At 32.6% G+C, this 20,123-nt stretch overlaps 1 protein-coding gene across 1 annotated transcript in view; it reads left to right on the forward strand.

Moving 5' to 3' along the window:
• The first annotated feature begins 5,060 nt into the window (after positions 1 to 5,060).
• The window catches only part of LOC143230399 (putative peptidase C1-like protein F26E4.3), a 44,464-nt gene continuing 29,401 nt past the window's right edge, over positions 5,061 to 20,123 (forward strand). The window contains exons 1-4 of the mRNA XM_076463901.1: positions 5,061 to 5,192; positions 7,453 to 7,841; positions 15,594 to 15,657; positions 16,792 to 16,896. Coding sequence (XP_076320016.1) covers positions 7,544 to 7,841; positions 15,594 to 15,657; positions 16,792 to 16,896 — 467 coding nt within the window. The 5' untranslated portion in view covers positions 5,061 to 5,192; positions 7,453 to 7,543. The remainder of the gene's footprint in view (positions 5,193 to 7,452; positions 7,842 to 15,593; positions 15,658 to 16,791; positions 16,897 to 20,123) is intronic.

Raw genomic sequence — 20,123 nt, forward strand, 5'->3', positions numbered from 1 at the left:
GACCCGCATATTGCTAGTATATAATTGTAACCACCGGGCTATGCCAGATCACTGTGTAAGAATCTGGTGAGAGCCTACAAACGAAAATACATAAGTTTCAGAAACTTCTGAAAAATATTCACACACGCCAATATATATTCACGATTATTGAATAACGTTACAATAACTTCCACAATTACAAAGGAATTGAATTTGAGTTTTACATATATATTTCTCTACAAGTGGGTTTTCTCGACATCACTGAATTTGAGTTTGAAATGTCATCATATATAATTATATAAAATGTTGACTAAAACATGCATTCATGTAAACAGTAAGTTTTTCTCCTTACTGCATCTCAGAACGGTGAGCTTCTCGGAAAACGTGTTTCCCTAATCATTAGATACGTCTTTGTTGTGTAGAAAGTCAGTTAGGTAGTGATACTTCAGATGAAGTGTCAAGCTTCTTGGCAGATCCTTTGGAACAGAATGATAATATGCAACTTGAACTAAACGATTAAAGTGTTATTTTACTTAACATAAAGCTAGATAGAGAAATTTTACCAGTTTCTAAATCTCATTGTATTTGTTGTTTGTTTTTAGCGCATAGCTGCACAACGAAATATTTACTCTATGATCACTGAGAGGAAATCGGACACCGGAGTTTAGAGTTATAAGTCCGTAAACTTACCACTGACCAACGGGAAAACACTCTGTACTTTAAGTAGAAAGCAGAACTTTCAAAAGTTATTTCGCCTCAATTGAGGCCATCCAAATCGTTTTTAAACTCTCAAAATGTGGATCATCTTAATAAAGAAATTTCGACGCTAATTCAAATTAATTTCGAAGTCTCTCATTTATTGATTGATGTTGTTGATGTGTTCAATTATTTTCTAGACGCTTCAAACTGCGTGACCTCTTTAAGCATAATTTTAAGTATGAATATATTACTTCAACTAAAGAGACACTGACCAGTGCATATCGTGGGAGGGGAGCACTTTTGTTGTTGTTCTCACTACACAATGAATTTACTTGAAATGTATTTTCAGAATGATGTTCACACAGCTAAAGATAAATTGCGCACAAATTTCAACCGTTGTCTCTGTTTAGTCAACATTCAGTTTCACATCTGAAAAGAGAAAAAAAAACTAGTACTATTTGGAGACGTTTACACATTTTTCTTTGAAAAATGATACTTTTTCTTTCTCTTAATTTTAAATCGCTTTATCTGTAAGAAGCTGGACACTATTTAAAGATATTTACTCTTTCTTATAAACGTGTAAAACCAAAATAGGGAAAAAATTAAAAAAAATACTTGTTATATCTACCGACCTCATTTCTTTCCAAGCATTTAGTTACACAAGAGAGCAGTTGCCTCTATTAACGTACATCCATTCCACATTTTTTGTAGAACGTAGTTTATGAAAGAACTAGTTTTCCTATTAACAAACATCTAAGTTAATAGATATTAGTCATGTAGTTACACGGAAAAACGGTTGTTCTTATTATCATCCTACTTCAAATTTTAAAATTAATTTAATTACTTGAGGAACTCTCCGAGAAATAAAATATCTATAAACCCTCTTTGGTTAGAACCTTGTCGAAAACAAAGAATTTAAGTTAGAATGAATAGTAAAATTTAACTTAATTGAAGTTTTTTTATTTTTTAAGTCTTCTGATATTCAATAACAAGAGGAGGACAACTGCGCACAATGGAATAATTTTGCTGGTTCTCGACAATACATATTTTATATGTGATATTTTCACTTTGTCATAAAAACTATTGGTACATCAGTAAAAATAATTCAATGCCATTAAATAAGGTTTCAGCGACAGAAAACAGAAACGACAAAAACGTGAGTCAGTGGCAAACAGTCGAATGTTCGTGGAGAAAGTTTGATTGCAAGTCCATATGTTACTGACATAAAGTAAAATTTTAGCAAATTTTAGTAAATTTTAAAATTTATCCATAGCAATATGGAACTAGAAGATGAAACATTATAACAAGAAAAAAACTAACATTTAATAACTATATCTGTCAGGATAACACGGGGAAAATTTCCTGATTTTATTAACTCCATAGTTCAATAATGTTTTGAAAGAATTTCTTTAAACTTTGGTTCATCTATTTACGGTTTACACATCTAGTGTCTTCTACCAATCAAAATGTACCACAAAAATATACTGAAGAACCTTTTAAGGAAGTTAACACTTTTTTGTATTCAACATTAATATTATTGTAAAATGTAAACCGTCAGAAATAAAATCAAAATTATATAATATTGTTTTTAAACGTTACACCATCTTGATTTAATTAAAACTAAAGCACGCCACCTAGCTAGCAACAACAACAACGCAACTTATTTCTGAAAAGTCTTTCGAAAACGTTTAGAGCTACTTAATTACTTCGCGTGCTGGAAACATCTTACGAGCTAGTTTAGACATGATTATCCTTCACACATGTACAGCACAATAACATGAACTAACGGCAAGCCAAAAGTCTGCTAATACATACAGAAGAGGGGTTGAGCAAGTTTGGCAGAAAAAACTTTCTTGGCACAATTTAAGCGTGATAAATATTTCGTGCTAGAACATCTCCGTCTAAATTCAGGAACACTTGTGACTCAGGCAAGCTACATCACAGATCAACCTACTTGGCATTCTTAATCGTTTTTAGTTCCATCACCTCACACTTGTGGCGCCACGCTCAATCATTCAAAAAGGGCGTGGAAGTAAAATGATGAAAATATGTTTTTACATATGACAAAAAATAGTTACATTAAGAGTGGAACCCCATTTTGCTAAGTTAGTGGTTCTGTTTAAAACCATGTACTCATTGAGACAAGAGTAACACCGTGATTGCTTTTAAATCAAGAATCTATTATCCGGCAAGAAACAAAGGGCTGAACTAAACAAAACATGTTGTAACTGTAACACAAAATAGGAATAGATATAACTAGCCACGACCCTTAAAATATTTGCCGTAGATTTCATGCCCAGATTTCGATACCAGTGGTGAGTAGAGCACAGATATCCCATTATGTAGGTTTGGGCTTAACTATAAATAAACTTGTAGGTATTAAGTGTTAGATATGTAAATCCTGATCAACTGTAAAACAACAACAACAACAACAAACTTTTAAGCATTCGGGTGAACATAAGCTATGTCTACATACAAAGCAAAGAATAAAGTATAGTTATGATATTTATAATAGTGTACAGAGAATAAAACAGTTATGAGCGTTCAATATATGACATAGTTTTAGAATTTAAAACAAAGAACCTTACAAAAAAATAAAACCTGTAGTAAAGGGATAGTTAGTTAAAATCTATTTATAGCATTCTACGAAATAACCCGAAGTTAAATTATTGCGAAGTAAAGTAAATTTAAATCTGTAATGAAAGAAACTTAGCTGTTATCTAGAAAAGTTTGAATGCTTATTAAAATATGGCTTTAAACGAACTGCGCATGCGTATTTTAGACCTAAATAAGTTGAGAAAGTCAATAGAATTTGTATTTAATATAATTTTAATCTTTTTTAAGGAAATTACACGCGGTTTAAGTTTTTGTGTGAAATATTTTGCAAAATGAAAAAACAAAAGTTTGAATCGAAGTCAGTCGAAGCCAGTTGCTACGTGATGTCAACGAAATTGTGTCATCGTGTAGCATACTCGTTGCTTTAAAAAGTTTGACTAAACAAAAAAAAAAACACAGGTGAGGTGATCCTAAATTTAAAAACCAATATATAATCTGGACTCCCCGAAAAAGGCCCTCCTAAATACGAAGTTTATTACGTTTGATCGAGAAACGTATGAGAAAAGACTGACAAACATAAACGTATTATTTACATAGATGTATATTTGATGTTAGTAGACATCAAATGAAACACGAACGTTGGCAAGAAAATTTCAATTGCAGATGAAATAGTTTAAACGTTTTGAGCAGTCATACATGTATTAATTATGTTATGTTACGACCAGAGAAGAGTAAAGAAACTTAATTTTTGAAGTTTACACCGATATATGCTTGCGTGCGTGTGTTTGACTTTTAAAATTTTCCATCATCTTTACTGTCTTAAGTTTTTCATTAGACGTTTATAATTAATATGTCACAATGTTGTTGCTTTCTATCTGTATGTTGCACTTCTTGACATTTTAGGTATTCATTTGCTAGTGATATATCAAAGAACGTTGTTCTTAACTATTTACGAACAACAAATTTTGACGTTGTTTATTTATCTTGAAGTAACTTGCTATGACATTATTGTGTCCTATCTGCAGATTATACGATATAATGTTTTAGACACACATTTTCAAATAATATTTGGTACAAGTGTTGGTACCTACCTGGGAGTAATACATCATAATATTATTTTAATTTATTTACAAATAAGATGTCATGATACTGTTGTTATTTATCTGCAGAAATTATGTCATGACATCAGTGTTACTTGTTTGCAGATGTTATGTTATGACACCATTGTTGCCTGCAATAGGTAATACGTGATGATGTTGTTCTTTATGTAGAGATGATAGGTTATGACATTTGTATTACCCAAATCCACAAATTGTGTCTAAATCTAGTAGTTAATGACAATGTTATAATTTATCAATTAGTAATATAATACTGTTATCACTTATCTACAGTTAACCTTTCATGATATCAAGAAATTAGTATATGTATATCATAACCACGAATAAAGCTATAATGATATTAATGTGACATTTATAAAGATGTTCCACTCTCTCTTTTATTTTTAACTTTTCAAAATATTTGCTAGGACATTTCAATTAACTATTTAAACTTATATCTAATATATGGAATCTGTCTAAATGTATTCGGTTCAAACTATAGTTACTGGCTTATATCATCAGTAGAGAAATGATTGAACGCTTTTATTGTCTGGAGAATTGTTAGATAAATTGCGAGTGATTAAAAACATTAGCATTTTTATAGCGTAAGTTAATACATACGTATGGAAACATTCAACCAAATAACAGAATAAATGCATAATGTGAATGTAGTATAGATACCAAGGTTGTTCGTATAAGAATCAAGTTAGATTTCCATTTAAGCGCGTAGTGGCGCTGCTGTCTACCGATGAATATAATAGCTAGAGCTGCTGGAAAAAGTCGTTAGACAAACCGAGATTGGGTGGTGGTAAGATTTTATTCAAGTATAGAAATCTTAGGACGGAAGGTACTGACAAAACGGTAAGTGAAAAGTTTTTATTATATGGCAAAGCAGTATTTATGCTGTTATTTAGTATTATCAAGTCTGTAGTTATTTGTATTCACTCTTTAATTTCCACCTCATTTCTTCAATTCTAAGATCTCTTGTGGATATAGTTTTTAATATGTTATTGGTTTTAACATGTATTGTAAGAATTAATATTTGACTGACGCAGTCAATTACATTTCTTCTCATCTTAAATAGTAGCCTCTAAAATAATTATCTTCCAACGCTCAAAATTCCCTCATCACTCGTCAGTAAGGGTCCGTATCTTTTTTTTCTTTCCCTCTTGCGGAAATTATGTATCAGTTGCAGCACTTTATGTCTAAGTCATGTAAGTAATTTTACGTTCTGCTTTACAATTATATATGTCTTTTATTTATGTTCGAATACTAAAGTATAGACTAGGCAATAGGTCAGATTGAAATATTAGGTAGAATTGATGATGATCTCATCTGGTACGTGACACTAAGTGGTCATTAAACATAAGATGACCATATCTGTTAATAAACGATTAATTTGGGTAAAGTATATGGCACTCATGCAAGCTGTGGAGTGTTTATTACATATCGAGCATTGCAAGTGTGGCATTCGTATCTGTTATTTAGCGGTCGTTAGAAAATACTTGGAGGAGAGTTTGTATTTACGTCTCGTGTATAATACTTAGTGGTACCTAAACATTAGGTAGTAGCGGTCAGTAGATATAATGAAATACGACAGTCATGTCTGTTACGGATGGAATCCTCCTTAGATAACGACTGGCATTGTGTGGGCAGTGTCATTGCGTATTGTCTAAAAGGCATTGTATACCAGGTGAAGACTGCGTCACGTAGTGAACAGCATATATATCGACTATAATGTGGTGTTTATGTTGTCAGTCTATAGTACTCTGTATGTTACGAAGTGACTAGTATACATGAAGTATAAAGTATTCTTATTACTAAATGGCCAGTTAATGTTAGGTAGTATGAGGTTAATCATGTCTGTTGCCAATTGGCCTGCAAAATATTAAGACGCTCATGGTATTCTTATCTTCTATCCGGTGGTCAGCAGATATCGGGTAGATTGTGTTTGCTCACTTCTGTGACCGAACGGTCAATAGATACTATGTATAGCATGTATTGTATTACTTAGTAGTTATAGGTGTGTAAAGATGGCAGCGTTCTTAGTTGTTCACTAGAGATAATTATAACTTATGAAATTGATAGCTGGCTGAAATAAAAATGACACTGAGTGGATAGTGTTTCCTTTCCTTAATCAGTTCTTCTCTCCTGTATTTAAAGAAGTAACAACATTACATCTCCCCGTTGTAAAACTATATTATACAAACATTTCTTGCTAATAAATTACACAAACTATATTATACTCATTCCATTGATTTTTCAACTCTTATACGCACATTTCTTTATCTATGACAGTCACCAAGATCTGGACCATCCAGATGGTTTTTACGCCCTCTACATAGCATCATATAATTCGAAATGGAACAGTGATACGATACTTTGCCTTTTTCAGTCGTGATACTCAAAATATATCCCAGCCAAACAGCCAATGAGTAAAGTAAACTCATGGAAAAATTAAAATCACCAGAGGAAGGAATTCCTAGCCTGAAAACACGTTATAAACATTAAAATATCAATTTATCAATTTTTCTGGTACAATTGTTGGTACCTTTCTGGTACCTTTTTATTGTTTTAAGATAAAATACAATTGGGCCGTTTTTATTGAATATCTCCGCTCTCAGTTTTTTAATCCCTTCACCAGTACATATATATTTTGGAATCGTTAGGAATACGAACTTGGCAGACTAGTTGTGTAGAGCGTCAGTATAGCTAAAAAATAGTTTAACTAACATTTCTTCGTAAATCGACAAACGTATCACAGATTTCATATTTTATGATAGTTGGTGAAGGGCAAATAACTTAAACTACATTAATTGTATAACATTTAGTGTCGAACATCTTTAATTTCACGTACGTGATATAATTATTGATAATATCTGAGATGTTTAACATCCGCCTAACCCAATCATCACAGTTTCATGATCTGATGATGAGCAAAACTACCATTGTGGCGTACAACATGTTCGCCAAACATTTTCATTTTCATAATTGAGTCAAGATACGGCTTACTCTATTTCAAATAGATTTAGTGTCTTATATGCATTTTTAAAATCATCATTGTTTACCCGTGGTCTCTTAGATACCTGATTGACCTAGAGTTTTCCTGTCTTACTTCTAGGTTTCAAACTGTGGTCATAACTTTCAAGCTTTAAGGTAGATTGCCTTACCATATGTAACCTCTTTCTTCACACTAATCATATTTGACCAAAATGATCAGTCAAAACTACCGGCCAGCGACTTTATTTGCTACTTTCCTACTTGCTTGCCTCTGGGTAGCTGTAGCTAAAGACTGGTATTTGGACCTTCAGGGTGACTACTGCCGTATACGTCAACCAACGACATGCTGTCCAAATAGAGACGACTCGTGTACGATGCCAATACTGGACACCATCTGCTACTGTGATATGTTCTGCAACAGGACAAACAGCGCAGATTGCTGTCCAGACTTTTGGGATCACTGTTTGGGAGAAAGAAGGCCACCGTCACCAGAACCTGTAGTTAAACCTCGTACGTATAGATTTTATTGTTTACTAATTTTGTTTTCTTACTAAAATATGCTTGTTTTTGAATTTTGAATTTGATAACGTCTACAGTGATCGAGTAATTTATATTAAAACAATACTAGAACCTCACCGCGTCATTACAGTCTATGTCTCCAGGTATAGTCAAGCTATACCTGACGGCCATGAAACTTGATAATATCCCTGCAGCCTAGTTTAAATTGCATAAGATCTGTTGTAAGGTTTGACTGTCACATCCAAATTCCATCATTCATCCCTGTTTGCTTACCATAATTTGATCAGTGTACTAGGAAGATGGTATGTCGGTGCTCGCTTCAACAGTCCGATCACATAATACTCCACAGACGTCTGGCGACTTGACCGCCATGTCTTCATTTAAACTACAATAAATTCTTGTTCCATTCTTTGAATGCATGAGATCTACAATGGTTGAACGGATATGTTGTGGCAATATTTGTATAAACCTGACTTGTGGGATTTTTGCTAGACAGATGTCCTTCTTACCTATGCTGTTTACCAAGGTGCTGAAACCCGAGTGAATCCGTATCCTTTGTTTCCTTATGTCTTTAAATACAAGAAATAACCATAAATTTGATGTTCGCAATCTCCAGTCTGAACACACCATTATGATTAAGAGTATTAATATTTTGCGCTGGAATGACTGTTACTTTACCTTCCACAAAACGTTAATTTTATATGTCACACTACCTACATAACGCCAATGTCAGAATGTAGTTCTGATTCATTCCATTATATCTCCTGTGGTTGTCATGCGATTTACATATTCACAGTCGTTTTAATTTAAGATACTCAAACCTCCGTAACTCTCAGTTTTGAAACAAAAAATAAGTCAGTCTTTTTTCCATGTACCTGCATTACGTACAAAAATGTATGTATGTATGTATAATGAAAGAAAACTTAATTTGTTGGTTGTACACACGATTTGCTTTGAAGTGAATAGTGTGTGAAGTGTTATGTTCGGCAGTGGTCTATTGTTAACAGCAGCATGCATAACTATCATATCGTAAAAGATCAACAGTGTAAACTTTACTGGTCAATGTGACCTGATTTGTAAATCAGTTGCAGTAAATTGAATATGTACTTCGTTTTCTTGTCAATCTACAACAATGATATTTGTTCTGATTGTTCAATAAATTATATAAAAAGAAAACGATTAAATATTGTCTTTTGATCAGTAACATATTCCAAATACATCTAGAAGTAAAGATGTTTTTTGATTTCAATAGGATAAGATGAGGATCATGGAAAATACATAAAGAAATTCTAAAGTAAGATTATTTTACTGCAGAATATTTTCTTCAACTTTATTTGTATTTTAGTAATCTTAAAATTACTGAGGTTGTTGTTGTTTTGAATTAAGCACAAATGTACACAATGGGCTGCCTGTGCTCTGTCAACCACAGGTATCAAAACTCGGTTTCTAGTGTATGAAGTTCGCAGACATACCGCTGTGTCACTGGGGAGCAATTACTGAAGACTCACAATGAGCAGTTTCAGAATGTTCTTATTTCCAACTTTGATTTAGGGCCCGGCATGGCCAAGCGTGTTAAGGCGTGCGTCTCGTAATCTGAGGGTTGCGGGTTTGCATCCCGGTCGCTCCAAACATGCTCGCCCTTTCAGCCGTGGGGGCGTTATAATGTTACGGTCAATCCCACTATTCGTTGGTAAAAGAGTAGCCCAAGAGTTGGCGGTGTATAGTGATGACTAGTTGCCTTCCCTCTAGTCTTACACTGCTAAATTAGGGACGGCTAGCACAGATAGCCCTCGAGTAGCTTTGTGCGAAATACAAAATCAAATAAACGAACTTTGATTTGCTTCAAAATTAACAGAACTATTCAGAGACTGGATGATGTTTCATTTGATGGATTTTCTCTACTGCAGTTTCTTTGTGCTTGAAAACTTAGTAGTATACGGTAAGGTATAGTTTTTTGTGGAATTTTGGAGGAAGCATGCAAATATTTAGCATAGTGGCAACCATCCCTTATTTCTCTCTTCATGTCGCCTCTGTGTTTAACTAACAAAAAATCCGATATTTAACGCCCTTTATGTTGATTTCGTGTACGAAAACAAAATTCGCTCATATTTGAGTATAAGAAAGCAGGCATGTCATCAGGTAACAGGAAGCCACATGGCATCCATAGAGAATTAGAGTGTCGCTTGTTATCCATAGCGGATCGACAGATTTTTCAGACAAATTTGAAAACGAATATAGTATGTCAAATGACATTCATGAGCCCTGACCCACCTAAATTTTAAATAATGGGCAAAACTGATAATCTATTAGTTCATTAAAGTGTACTGATAACTTGTTAGTTCATTAAGGTGTATTCATTACGATATTTATTAGAAGACTATCATCAGCATAAAACTGTTGAGGGTAACATGAGCATTCAGTATTCCATTTCAAAGAAATAAGTATACGATTATTTTTTCACTGTTTGACTTAAAGCACGTAGAATTATTAAAATGATTTAGTTAGTAGAAATACGACTAGAAAATATTTTGTGTTCCTTTCTCACTATTTACTAAAAGTAATTCTTCATTATTTGGAAATATATTAAAGATTCATGTTTTTTCGGATTTACTTTACGACTAAAGAAGAACATCTATTCCATCTATATTAAAATACTGGTAAATAAAAAGTCTTACGTTGAGGAAAGAAACCATGCTATAGTTTTCCAGTTCAAATTATCTCCTTTTTTTTACTTTGTTTTATAAGTAAACCAGTCTATATACATATATAGTGTTTCCTTTGGACTTGTAATAATTCTTGAAATGAGTTTCTTCTGCTGCCACCAGATCAAACTGAATCAATACTTGAAAACTAATCAATAGGCTCGTTCAGAAATGTTTTTAAAAATATGGTGCTTTATTTCTTGTTATTGTCGTTATGTTTAATTCACCTAAACTGAACGTCAACAAAACTATTGTTTCATTTGTAAATTGTCACTCCCTCTGTTTGTTTTTTTCTAATTCGTCAACTTTCTATTAGTGATATGACGCATGAACTGGACAGTGCGATTCCCGAGATTCCATTTAAACTATTCCGGTGATAGATCCATATAGGTAATATATTCTTTCAATAAGTCGTCTCTGTGATGGAATCACTTGGACAGGAAGTTTCTTTACAAACTATTACTGTGCTAGGACTACACTGGAAGTTACTTTAGTAATCTGAACAGAGCGAGATTCCTAAAGGAAATGTTGACGTTATAAAGATATACGTATAGCTGAAGATATCTCCGGCTTAAGGAGATATGTGTTTTCTTATAGCAAAGCCACATCGGGCTATCTGCTGAGTCTACCGAGGGGAATCGAGCCCCTTATTTTAGCGTTATAGGAATACTGACATTATCTGTCAACTTTCCCCGGTTACGATAATGTTGACACTTTTAAACCTCGTCCTTAGACATTTCCATGTTACGAGAATACTGACGTCAACAATTTAATCTGTAAATACTTTCACGTTACAGGAATACTGACATTAGTGTGTCACATATATAACGTTGCTAGGTTACAGATATACTGACATTGGTAAATTGCATATGTAAACATTGACGGGTTACGGTAATTTGGACGTTTCTTAACTGTGCAAAAACATGCCCTGGTTACAAGAAAGCTGATGTACTACAGCATTGTAAATATTCCAAGGTTATAGGACTACTGAAAGTTCACATGTATGCATAGTTTAATGCGGACTTCACACCGTCAGTAATTCACAGCAAGTATATTGTGTTAAACGAAATGTTTGTATTCATAAACGTGTTGTCACTCATTCGCAATTTTTTCTAGTTTGTCAGTTCTTACATAACCTTTGAGAAGCGAAAGCATAAGCTAAGAATCTTTTGCTATTTTTCTTATATACAAATACAAAATAAGAAGAGCTGAGGCTATTACCAACCCGACCATATATTTCTTGTTGTCAGGGGTACTTCTACACTGAAATAGAAGGCGTAGATAGAGTGTTTTATAAATAGAATTCCTAGTTCTTTTCTCACAGAAAAAAAAAAGCCGCCTTTTATTCTTGACCTAGCATTTTTAAGATGGCCTTTCTTTATGAAAGTTTAGAACAAACTATTTCCCTAGTAGCCATTGTTAGAACTTCTGCCAGAGGAGTGGGATTACATAGTTTATTTTCTTTTTTGTTTGCATTCCTCTCCCCCTCTAGTGGCTCAGTTGTAAAACCGAGGGCACACAATGCTAAAAACCGGTTTTGATTCGCATGGTGGGCACGGTACAGATAGCCCATTATGTAACAATGATTTTACAAACAAAAATAAAACAAATTATTCTTCTTTATAGACTTTGAAATGCTCCGACATTCTTATTCGTACAGTAACGAACACATTATTTGTATAAGAATATTGTATAAATAAAAAATATTAAATCAGAAAACTGACACAATTACAAATACAGTGTAATAATTCGAGATTTTTATACATTAATTAGTCCCAAAAATTTTAGCCATTTTAAATCAGAGCGTTTGCAGAAAAAAAAAGTATTTATTTGTTTCTTGAAATTCTTGACAACACTACCAACCGCCAACTTTTAGGTTACTTTTCTATCAACAAAAAGCGGATTTGCCAACAAATTATTATTATAAATGCTGAAATGGCAAGCATGTTCGGTGACAGGTATCGAACACTCGAACCGCGGTAAAGTTCACTATTGTCATCGAGCAATGCAACGCTTTGCATCACTTGGAATTCATTCTAGAATATTTGTGTGTGTGTGGTTAGGAGGGTGAGAATATGAGGTATTTAATTAAATGACAAGATAACTGAAATAAAGGACTGTGTTGTTTTTCTTGAGCCACAACCGTATTGTGTGCATATATATTAATAATGATGGCTTACAAATAAGAAACATCTTCTTCCAGATCGTTTTAGTACCGGTTTGTTATTTGTCAGAAAAAAATTGATATTAATTGCTAATGTCTATTATAAGAATGGTCATCTCATATTAAACAAATTTAATCTTGAAAAAAAAATTGTAGGTACTGTGTTAGATACATAGCATTCTACATTTTATTTCTCAATGGATTAGCGGCAAGTTTATGGCCGTACAGCGCCAAAATTCGGGGTTTCATTCACTGGAGTGGACACAATCTTTGTGTAGCTTTGTATAAAGAAAACAAGGATGTTCCACACTTCCTTCTTGGAATGTTATGGCTATGTTTAAAAAGTTGGGTCTAACAAATGACATTTTATTATGATCATAGGGATCGATCTGTAAAGCATTTGCTTGTTCGCCTGTAGGTGTAAATGAAATCATACTTACCAAATTTATTTTCTTAAGAACAAATTAAATAAGTTAAATATTATCTAACCTGTCTTTGAGGTTAAACAAAATAAAATTATCCATAAAGAATATGTTACGTTGTTTTGCTTTTCCAAACTCCCTGGTTTTTATGCTACTTTTTATTGGATGGCTTTTCGTCGAATTGTTCAATGAAATAAATGCGAGTTCTATTTTTTAGCTTCTTTATTTGATTACAGTAGCCCGAGAGTTGACGGTGGGCACTGTTGATTAGCTACCTCCCAGCAATATCACTAGATTAAAATTAATGACGACTAACGCAAAATATCCAAAATAAACAAACTTGTTTTGATTGGTCGGATAGATGACTTATTATTAAGCACTATTCTACACAATGAGCTATACATGTTTTGTCCACTACGGATACCAGAACCAAATTTTTAGTGTTGCAAGGTTTTGACTGCAGTTGTAATTTCTAAGTGTAGGAAATTTACAACTAAGGATTCTTCCAAAATAAAATACAGAGGTGATACTTTATCATACATTGTGGCATATTATTTATCAGAGTTTCAATTTTGATTTTCTGCTGACATGGTATAAATAATGATTTAAACGAATAGCTTCTAGCATCAACGTAATAAAACATGGTTTCTTAATTACAAAGTTTAAACCTACATTCTATTAAACAATATGACAACATAATTTTAAAAATGTCTGGTTTTATTATGTATTTTAGTTATTTTTAGGTAGCCATAATATCGTAATTTACAAAATTTACTTCTTATTGGTAAGCGTCACAAAAACCATGGGATGACAGAATTAGTAATATTTACAACGAAGAAAGTATGTTTCAGAACAAAAATGTTCTGATGTACGATGATGAAAATTGAATTTCCTTTCCACTGTAGCATCAACATATATTTCTTATCAGTAGGATGAGTTTTAAAATCTAGATGACTTAAAACATCAGATAGGATTGTAAAAAAATCGTGTTTTTTAGAATCCACTGAAAGTGGAAGACAAACGACTTGTAACAGTTTGGAATTAGCATCCTAAACAATGGAACAAAAAGTGACGCGTTATATTAATTGTACGATGAAAATATTACCAGTATTATAAACTTAGAAGTATACTATTTTAATGTGATAAATTTAAAACAATTGAGTACATTATCTTTAAATGGTTTTGAGTATGGAAACCAACAAATCATGTGACAACCACAAGAAATATAAATTCGTGGTCGAATGTCATGTACCAGAACTACATTTTGATGATGTTTTGTGCTACGTTGCAAATTGACTGTTTTTGGGAAGGAGATGTAACAGCCTTTTACAACGCATAATATTCATACACTCGGACCATAAAGATTATTCGAAACAGGGATTTAAATCTTCCAAAATGGAAATATATCTTATATTCAAAGGCATTGGAAAACAGAGGAATATGATTCAGCTTGGTTTTAGTACCACCCAGTAGGAGACCTGTAATAAGTCGTACCCTAGTCATGGTAAATAAAGTGTGGCGTGTGTTAATGGTTGAGGACCCACAAATACGAAGGTAAGTGGCAAAAATTTCGGTTTAGAAACAAATCAACATGATATGGGTTCACAAAGATAAGACTTTGAGCGATAACTGTCAATTTACCATTGCATACTCCAAACAACTATAGAATGAAATGAATATTAATGCTATTTCGTGCAAATATACCATCGGCGGATACAGCAACTTTGGATTTTTGTGTGATCGGACTTTTGAAACGCACACTAGATAGATTACTGAAAATATGCAGGGAAGAGTAATGAGCTATGGACATGACAGCTATAAGGCTATTGTTAAGCTGCACCGTCATCAAACAGAGTATAGACGGACCTGATGACATGAACAACATAGCAACTTGATGAATTTAGTGAGACTTCAAAATCGTTTTGATATATTATACTCAATACTATATAACAGAACAAAATAGTAAATAGAAATATATTTAATTAATCATGGGTCCAAAACTGTCTGATTACTTACGTGGGTCGTGATTTAGAAGAATTTGGAAATCACTGTCTCACTGGGTAGTAATAACACGAATACTGGGTATAGACGTTAAAAAATTCACTGTCTTACTGAGTAGTAATAACACGAATCCTGGGTATAGACATTAAGGAAATCACTGTCTTTCTGAAAGTAGTAATACGGATACTGGGTATAAACGTTAACTCTGTTATGATATAAAACAATTGCTGGTAAGAGATTTTTGTTTTTAATAACTTGTCTTCCGGGTATAAAAGATGTTTCACTGTTCAATTCAATAAATTTCTGATATGAACGTTACTTTCTTGTTAAATAACTTGTTGCAATAATTTAATACACTTTCTTCAATCAATTGTACCTACAAAGAATGCTGTTTATTACTGATTGTTTAGTGCAGTTGTTTCTTATCGAACGCTGGATGTGAACTCTATTTCAGAATGTTATCACGGAGGAAACAGCTATAACGTAGGACAGAAGATTAAGAAAAACTGTAATATATGGTGAGTTTTTCACACATTATAAAAGTTGTGTGGGCGTGCGTTGAATGGCTCGAAAAATAGTTAATACATTCTTTATGAATTAAACTCATTAATGTATAAAGAACTGACATATGTTCTCATTGAATTCAAGAATGAAAGATAATTTACTAGTCTGAATGTATCTCAGAACGGCTAGTATGGGTATTTACATTTTTACTATTAAAGGAGAGAACAAAGTTTCGACCTTATTAGGTCATCTTAAGGTTAACAAAGATGACCTGAGATACATTTTTACTTCAACTGGATTTCTAGTCATCACGAATTTACTAGTCTGTCATTATTTATATAAATAAGCGTCTATCTGTGTGTGTCTGTCTGTTCCTTATACATTTCCACATTTCTTGATCAATAAGACTTAAACTTGACATAGTGATACAGAAAGACATGAGGAAGGTTATAAAAGGGTTGATGTGGGGGATTGAACTACCCCATTTGATTTTGGAAGAACTGCCAAACCAGCGCAATCTGACACATCTAATTTCATATTAATAAAATTATTTAATATAATATGTATTTCTTTTCCGTATTGGTGCATTTATTTATTTTTATTGCGCTTTTAATGTTTATTATGTTAAGAGAAAAAATAAAAATAAAAATAAAATTTCCTATACTTTATAATAAACAAGTTGTATTTCACCCGTCCAACGGATATTCCACCTAATATAATATATATATATATATATATATAAAGTTGATTTGTTTGTGTAAATGGTTAAGGTGACCTGGAACAGTATAAGGTTAGTGGTAATAAGGAAGTCAGATAAGCGAAAGTTGGTAGTACCTCTTAGACCTCTCCCCTCCTCTCAGATACCTTTTCAGGAAAAGTCTGAGTAAACGGTAAGTTTCTCACATTTTATGCTATCACACTTAGCGAGCAGTACTTTCAATACCAGTACTTGTAAAGCCAAACCCATCAAACAGCAAATTTATGGTTTCTAGTTAAAGTAGTTTTATAGGGTAAGAAAAAAAGGTAATATAATTTCTTACTAATATTGGTTGTGTAACATAAATGAGTCCCAAATACGTGTCTTTGTGGAATATATTAACATGTTCAAAATAAAAAAAGCTGAATTAAGAATATATTGCTTTTAACAGTGAATGTCGCCACACTACGTCAGAAAAGTTTGAAGTTGTGTGTGAAGACAAACATTGTCTCATCCAACCGAATCTTATTGAAGCCATCAATCAAGGAAACTTTGGGTACGATTTGTTGTTAGCTGGTGAAACAATCCATGAAAACGCTTTACTTTTTAAAGTCCTTATGATGTGAATGCTGTCTTAGCAAGTAGGTATTTAAATTACGTAAAACAAAGGTGTTTTACACATTAAATCATAAAAGAGGTTAAAACAGATAAAAGGAAGGGTAAAAAAGAACACAAATAATCAAGACTTTCGCCACGTTAACGGGCATTATGGTTTGATAAACACATTACAATAAATACCTCAGTCCAGTTGCTCAGTGGTAAGACCGAGGGCTTTTAATCGTGTTTCAGTACTCATAGTAGGTACAGTATAAGTAGCCTTTTGTGTAACTTAGTACTTAAGAATAAACAATGAAATACACCAAATGTGGTGTAGATATATCGTTAAGTTAAGTAAAAGTAAATTAATTGCAATATTTTTAATTCTTTATTAACATAGTTTCTTTAATTCTGTGTTTATACGCTTTCTTTATGTGAAACAATTTTTTTCAAATTTTGTTACATGTATGTCATATTATCACAATAATAGAGGATAGCTGATAAGTGAGTAACAATGGGTTACCACCGAGCCCGAAGTCATCAGGGGGCCCGTACAAAACTCCACAGCTTCACCTTTCAGAGTGCTTTAGAAACTTTGCCATGAAAAATGCTCAGAAAGTTGCATTTCATAGTTAACTGATATTATGGGGCCCATAAGTACATGATTACCCCCGGGCTCGGAATAACTCTGGACAGTCCTGTAATCTTGAAATACACAAGACTGTTTTGTACTCAACGTGGACATTGTATTTTATACACAATACATTTCTTATCGTAATTTTATTCAAAAGATTTTTGATAAACTTTTTTATCAGCTCAAACAACAACGACAACCATACTTATAGGACAACTCTGAATTCTTAGAAACATGCTTTCAGATTATTTTCAAGCTTCAAGTACTTAGAACAACAAATCATATGGCCTGGATAGTGATCTTTATGGCTTTTCTGGATACATTTCACCACCCTCAGTGTCTATTAACAAGCAATATTATTTTTATACGTTTTTATTCTAAGTGTAAATGTTGATTAATATTACACATAACAGAGAAAGTTTTTATTCAGATTTTAGGGAATTTTTGAAACATTATGAACTCCTTTTCAATTAATGCACAAGTCCCAAGAACTTGTATCTTTCAAATTTACTAGTTAGGTATTCTATGTTTTTTAAACTTAGTTTAGTTCATTTAAAACTTTTATTTTGAGAATTAATGCATGAATAAACTCCATTTTTGTCAGTTATATATACGAATGTTTTCGTTTAAGTTTAATACGAGTGCTAATTCTATCGCCTGGGTCAAAAGCCATATCATCGTGTTTGTTGACTTTAATTCAAAATTTTATTGAACTATTATTTTATGAATTAATGTAAATACATTTTGTATTAAATTGTAGATTATAATTAAACTTTTAGCATTATAAATTAGTTGACTTCATAATTTAAAAGTATATATTAAAAGAACACACCTAAATATCGATTTGTGTGTCTCACGTGATATGTTGAATAGAGCATTGATTCAAATTATATGTTAGTGATGTCTAGATACGAAGTCAATAGCTTCTTATGAATTAGATACTTAAACTACTGATAATGACAAGCTAGAATATAAAATGAGAGCCTCATATGCTTTCTATTTGTTGAGATATGACTTATGTACTAAATCAAAGACAATGGTTTTGCTTACCTCTCTCAATTTTTGGAAATGGCCCCTTACATACACTTCAATATATGAAATGTGTTTGGTCTGTTTTGAATTTCGCCCCAAACTACACGAGGGCTATCTGCGCTAGCAGTCCTTAATTTAGCAGTGTGAGACTAGAACGAAGGCAACTAGCTATCACTACCCACCGCCATCTCGTGTGCTATTTTTTTACCAACGAACAGTGGGAGTGACCGTCACTTATAACGCCCCCACGACTGAAAGGGCTAGCATGTTTGATGTGAAGGATGACATGTGAAAGCTCAGAATATCCTCCCAGTTGCTTTCTCAGCTACTTTAAAGTTCTTGGAAACCATCTCGTTCTTTCAAAGCACGATTTCAAGTAGATTGGTTATGTCTTTAGTCTTCTCGAAATTATATATATCTTTAAACAAAATACAGCTTAGTTATAAAGCTTAATAAATTATAGTGGAATTATATAATATCGATAATTTATGACTTTTTTGGTTATTTCAAATGTATATATAAAACAAAAAAGGTATTTCCTTTCACATCCTCTACATGCAGAATTTGAAAAGGCTTAGCAACTTACAACAAACAGTATACTCATTTATTTATTGTTCTGTGTTTTAAGAAAAATAAGTTTAGGAAATCATTTGTAAATAATAATAATGTATATAGATATATAATGTATTTGAACTGAAATGTGACAGTATTTTACAAAATACCAGTCCATAAAAACACAGCCAATATAGGTCACTTTATAAAGACAAAAAATTGTTTTATATTATTGGATACGGTAATATGAGTGCACGTGCGCCGCATCAATATAACTTCTGTATTTGTTGCCAGACACGACTGAAAAGTCAATATGATAAAAGCAATAAACATATATAAACGTATATTGTTATTAAATTTAAATTATTTAGACTAAACATTAGTGTTTTGTTGCTGTAATCATTCTAGAACGAAAAAACATTATTTATATTTATTTCCTAATTTTCATGGTGTTATTATGAGGTCGGTCAAATTGAGAGACCATTTAAGAGACAATTATTTAAAGATTTTGGTATAACTTTGATAACAATCAGTGTAACGAACATCGATATATACGTTTCACTTGTTTAAATATATTATTTTAAAATAAGTGGTTTGTGAGCTCTTTGTTTATTTTTGGAATTTTTCGTCCAAAAGTCACAGACACCTACTGTAAATAATCTGGCCCACATAAAACCTGACAACTTTATTTAAGTAATTCGTAACACAGTAGAAAACCTGACAACTTTATTTAAGTAATTCGTAACACAGTAAATAATTTATTAGAGTCGTATGTTTTAAGTGTTTCTGCCGTATTTTGGTATAATGCATTGCTAACTCATAATACATTTGTGTAGAATACTTTTCGTGCATTATAAAAGTTGTCTGTAAGAAAACGATGTTTTGATTTAGTTTAGAAGTTTTTAGAATTTGTTATGACAGCAACTTTAGATCTTTAGTACTTAATATCCTTCTCTTTGCCACCAGTG

Source organism: Tachypleus tridentatus, chromosome 10, assembly GCF_004210375.1.
Source record: "Tachypleus tridentatus isolate NWPU-2018 chromosome 10, ASM421037v1, whole genome shotgun sequence".
Taxonomy (NCBI): domain Eukaryota; kingdom Metazoa; phylum Arthropoda; class Merostomata; order Xiphosura; family Limulidae; genus Tachypleus; species Tachypleus tridentatus.